The following is a 5,440-nucleotide window of genomic DNA, read 5'->3' on the forward strand; positions in this document are numbered from 1 at the left end:
ACATGTTCCCTCCCCTGCCCAGCCGAGGAGGGCAGGGATGGAGCCGTTTGGTGGGCACCCGGCATCCAGCCAGGGCCAGCCCAGGCCAGGCAGGTACTAAGCTGTTCAGCTAAACGGTCGTTAAGATTCCCTTCTGACTCTGAAATTCTAGGGACAGAATTATACCTCCTGTAAACTGCCACAGTTTCCTTAAATCTCTTTACACCACTTAACAAAGTGTAAGCATCTGCTGCTGTGAATCTGCAAAATCCAGCCACGTACCAAAAAAACCCACCCCACAGTTCTTTGTAGGACGTAATAAAACCATAGAAATGACTGGGCATCAGAACTGGGAATGTTTTACAAAAGGAAACTGTTTATTACTATTTGAAGCAACAGACTGTTGTAGATTATCAGAAATTGCCCGGAAAAGGAAACCAACTAATAAGATACTGCGAAACACAGCTCATACTTTCTGGGTCATACTCAAAGGCTTTAGACTTAGAACAGCTGTTTCTGCACACACGCTGGAGGGATGTTCAGAGCGACAGTTGCACGGCACGGTACCCAGCGTTCCTCTGCCCTCGGGCTGGAGCTACAGCTTGGCACTGATTATAATCCTTTCTGAAAGGGTGGAATAGAGGCTGTGGTACACCCTTCCCTCATTTCCAGCGGTACACAGGTGATTTCTGAATACGAAGCGTTCTTCAGCCAATTTTCTGATGTTAATTTCGTACTTGGGAGAGTGCTGCCTATATTCCTGCAGCTCTTTCTTAAGGGACTGGTTTTCCTCCATGATGTTTGTTGCTGCTGTTGATAACCTCTTGCATTCTCTGTTGGCACTGGCCCAGTTAGACTTTAAAAAATCAATATATGCTTTTGCATTTCTGAGTTCAGTCCTGAGTTTCTTTTCTGTACAAGCTTTATCTGACTGGAGTTTCTCCAAGTCCTTCCGCAGCATCCAATTCTTACGAGAACATTCCTGCAGGGTCATTTCCAAGTTACGGTTTTTGGCTTCCAGTATTCGTATGAACTGAAGATGAGCTTCCAGTTCAGATTTCCTGGGGGTTTCTCTTTCCTTCATTTGCTGCATTTCACCCCAATTGCTTCCAAGCTCTTGCTTTCGGGAGCTATTTCCTTTTGTAAGCTGGGATATTTCTGTGCCATGTCCTCCATTTCTTTCGTGTAACTCGAAGCATTCCTTTTGCAAACACGTTAGGATTGGACCGAGCTTCTCTCTTTCGCAGGGAGCTGCAGCCATCTTTTCTTCTAATTTCGGTTCCCCAGTTTGAAAATCCTGTGGTGCCTGTGTTAAAGATTGGTTTCCACTATGGAGCCAATTCTTTTCTTCCTCAAAGGTGTTTTTCTGGTTTGGGCATTCTTTATATTTTCTTAGGAAGTTATTTTCTTCCTCAATATATTCCTTGTTATCTTCTTGTGATTTAACTAATGGGATCTGCACACTTTTCTTTCCTTCAGCTATATCCTTGATTTGCGTACTTCGCTTTGATATTTGTTCTTTTGGAGACTGCATGGTAACAGTAAGAGGCTGCACTTTGTTCCTGAGAGCTGAATTTTCATTCAGAAAATCACGTACTGGTTTTTGCAGAGGCTCAGAATTTGCCAGGGTCTTCCGCAGCGCTTCAATTTTGCTTCTGTATTCAGAGTCGACTCTGACTTCCCTGACCTTTTGACTTCCCGGCCTTGGAAATGGGTGAGTTAAGATAGTCCGTTGTTGGGGTTTTTCTATTTTTAGTTGCTCTTTGTTATCAAGTATCAGGAGCTTATCTAGCCCCATCTCAGCAAAAACCCGATCCTGGGATCTGTCCCCGTCACTGTAATCAGTTATCAGCTCTTTGCGCACTTGGCTTTGAGTTCCTGCTTCCTCGCTGCATGCTGCTGCTGGAGAACCATCCCATGCCCTGGCACATTTGGAGTCGTCGTTAAATTCTTGAGGGAAATGCAGGCCGGGTTCTCTAAGGGGAGCTGAACCAAGCTGCGATTCGTCTGACGAGGTCACAATTTCTGCACTTTCTTGTGAGCTATTTAATTTTCCTCTGTATAAAAAGCCAGATTTTTCGGTCTTATCTCCTAACAAACCCAAATCCTTCCTGGCTGAATTCTGAAGTTCTTGTTTCAGCAACTCGGTGGCACAGCTGACATTGTCTCTTCCGTGAAATTCCTTCTCAAATTTGGGAAAGGGTGTATGATGTTTAGATTCACTCAAAATGACCTTCTCATGGGCAGCGTTCAACCTTCCTGCCTCCAAACCAGCGCCAGACAGCAGATGTCCACCTTTGTGTTCCCTTCTTATTGCAAGTATCCTGCTGTTTCCAAGCAGATCTTCTGAATTTCCAATCTTCTCAGTTGCTACGGGTTTAAGCCAAATCCTGTGTGGAATATCTGTATCGCTGACGTTGTTTCCAGTGTTGGAATTTGCTTCCACATGCTCACCTGAACAGGGTTGTTGATCATGATGAACTTTTCCCTTAGAAGGCAGCGATTCAGGATTTTCCACAAGCTACCCCACAAAATGAAAAACAAACGTGGGAAAAAATGCTGTAAAACTTGTGAAGACTCGCACTACTGGAAGCATAAGACAACTAAATCGTTACTAAAGCCACTCGTCAATCAAGACTGGTACAATTTACCTCTGCCAATGCCATTTCCCCATTAAAGGAATGTAAACAAGTATCACAGGCCCCATTTCATTCAGCAGGGGGCTTTGGAGCAGGCACAAAATACCAAGGAAGTGTCTTAAGTTGCCTGAGTGTATTTCCAGCAGAGGAGACGTGACTTAAGGAGGCTGTAGTTTGTCTTTGGTTGGTTTTGAGATCCCAGTCCCTATGAAAAAAGGGCAAACTAGCGCTCGCACTAAACGCAGACAGAAGTAGTAGGGTTTATGGAGTGTTTCATAGGAGAGAAACAACATATATCCTCTGTCCTCATGTCTCTCCTCTCCTTGACACTCCACCCTGTCTCCCTGTATGCTCTTCGTTGCATTCCGTGCCCACTGAGGATAAATTACTTTGGGGAAGATCAGGTTACAGTTTTACCTGTGCAGAAGAGAAACTGAGGTTTAATCCTACTGGGGGAAGGGAATAGTGTATGTAATTATGGCAAAAGTTCTGTTACCCAGAAAAATCTCGGGGAAGATACTGTTAGTTTATTTTTTAATCCAGAATACCCCTTTGGGTTATTTTGCAAAAGACACATCACGCTCCAAACCTAAGGTGCAGCTAAAGAATAACTTGTTTGTAGGTAAAAAAATTGTTAAACATACCAGAGATGCATCACTTGGTGTGCAAGTCTCCAGAAAATTGTAGGAACTACACAGTGTTTTCCATTCAAATGTATTTAGTATCTCATGGATTTTAGACTGTACCTGAAAAAAAGATTGAGACTGTTTACAGAAAACTTAAATCATGTAGAAATATTTCATTTTCCAAAAACATCCCCTTACTCAAGAAGTTCTCCCTTAGGAAGGACAGATCAGATCGAAGTGGAATATGGAATTTCTTAACCAGTAAAGTGTATAGCTAAATGGCCTTCCAGCATCAGATACTGAGCTTTTAGATAAAGAACCAGGTAAAACAATGACAGAAAAATGCTCCCGAAAAGGTGGCTTAGCATGTTGTGAAACATGGTGGTTTGCAACAATAGAACAGGTTCTGCTGACCATGACATAATGTGGAATTAACTTCTTTGAAAACAACAGAGCTTCCTTGAGTTTACGGGGATATAAATGAGAGAAGGATCTAGTCCTTCCATTGGTTTGGGGTTTGTTTGCTACCACAGTTTTGCTTTTCCTCTTTTTTTCTGAGCTTTTATAAGCCCCCAAATAATACTGTGACTAAGAAAGAGGAAGAACCTAGAAGTGAGATTATTTTACCAGCTATTTTAAGACAGACAGATGATTAAATGCATACTTAACATACACCATAGTCTAAGAATGTATCTTACTTAAAACACCTATGGCAGTATCTAAAAATGCAGCAGGTGGCTTTTATATTTTAAGAGCATTTGTGTTCTGCTTTTACCGTGTTAATATTCTCCAGAGTCTGTTGCTGAAATCTCTGCAACGATTCCAGCTGTTCCCGAAGAATCTGAAATGTATAAAATAAATATCAGAAAATTGGTAGGTAGTGGGGTTTTGTTGTTGTTGTTTTTTTTTTAATATCGAGATGAGTTAGGGTATTTTCTCAGTTATGTTTCTTTTCCAGTCCCAAGATTGTTTTCACCCAGCCTGAGTCAACAGAAGGTCACCAAATGCTTCTTTTCACCATTCCACAGCCATTTAGAAACTTCCCTGCAGTACTGGAAGGATTTCAGCGGAGTTCTACACAGGCAGTTGCTCACGTTACAGAAAGCCCTGTCACATCTGGCACTGCTTTGGATCTTAGTCTTTGCAGTGAGACCAAGTGTGTTCCTGTTAGAATTCATACTCCAGTTCCAAAAATCATCTTTCTGCTTTATACTGTAGTGTGCTGGTTGGACAACACAAGGAAGTTGGACTGTCTCTGGGATTAGTAAAGGGAAAACCCTAGTATTCTGCATTAACAGAAGTAATACGGGGTAAGCTCTAATGACTTGGAAGTGTTTTAAAATAAGCAGCGCAAATTCTTTAAAAGGATCCATTTCTCTGAGTGGATCGTTCCTAGGTCACAGGAATTCAGCAGCTCAGTGAAAAATCTCAGTTAATGGAACGAGCATGTGCACAGAGCAAAATTTGTCTAGCTTTCCATGTGTTTGGCTTCGGAAGAAAACTCCCCAAAACTTCAGAGGAAGGAAAGAGGCAAGCAGAGAAGTCCCGTATGTCACATAACCTGGTTACACAGCTGTGCTGCCACTGAAACCAGAACCCGAACGCGCTTTGCTAGTAATGCTGCCCAGAACCCTTCAGCAAGCCTGATTCCGTACTGAAAAACACCAGCGAAGAGCAACGGCTCCTGTTCCGTGGTGCCAGCCCTGCCTGCAGTTGGAAGCGTATTCAACCCACCCATCACTGTATTTACACCCACATTAACCGCCTGGCATTTGTTGAGCAGTGTGTAGCTTTGAAACCGGCTTACTTGCAGTTTGCTTTCCAGGTCAATGGGGTCTTCCGCTCCCACCGCGCGGTCATCTGCAAACAGAAAGGACACTTGGACCATTATCAGAGCTGGGGGTTCACAGGGAGGGTGACTCCAGGTCTGACGAGGGACAACCGAGAGCGGTTAGCTGAGGCGGGGTGTAATGCCTGACTCCTCCCGCTCTGGCTTGGCTGAGCCCGGGGGGCAGCTCCTGGCACGGGGCAAGGGGAGGAGGGGGAGGAGCACGCCCCCCCGCCCCCCGCCACGACCGAGCATCTCTTGGACAGAGCTGAAGCGACGCCTACCTCGTGGGCCTTGTGTCACTCCCACGCCGGCCAGCGGCGGCGACCGGCTCGGGGTCATCCCGGCTCGCCTCAGGGCTGTGTTTC

At 44.4% G+C, this 5,440-nt stretch overlaps 1 protein-coding gene across 1 annotated transcript; it reads right to left on the bottom strand.

Annotated features, from left to right (window-relative positions):
- Positions 1 to 574: 574 nt before the first annotated feature.
- Positions 575 to 5,414, bottom strand: CCDC110 (coiled-coil domain containing 110). The gene is made up of 6 exons (XM_010146445.1): positions 5,357 to 5,414; positions 5,052 to 5,104; positions 4,020 to 4,085; positions 3,263 to 3,364; positions 1,577 to 2,500; positions 575 to 1,285 (listed from the first exon to the last, which is right to left on the bottom strand). The coding sequence occupies exons 1-6, from the start codon at positions 5,412 to 5,414 to the stop codon at positions 575 to 577; spliced, it is 1,914 nt and encodes a 637-aa protein (XP_010144747.1).
- Positions 5,415 to 5,440: the final 26 nt, after the last annotated feature.

Source organism: Eurypyga helias, unplaced genomic scaffold, assembly GCF_000690775.1.
Source record: "Eurypyga helias isolate BGI_N326 unplaced genomic scaffold, ASM69077v1 scaffold23342, whole genome shotgun sequence".
NCBI lineage: Eukaryota > Metazoa > Chordata > Aves > Eurypygiformes > Eurypygidae > Eurypyga > Eurypyga helias.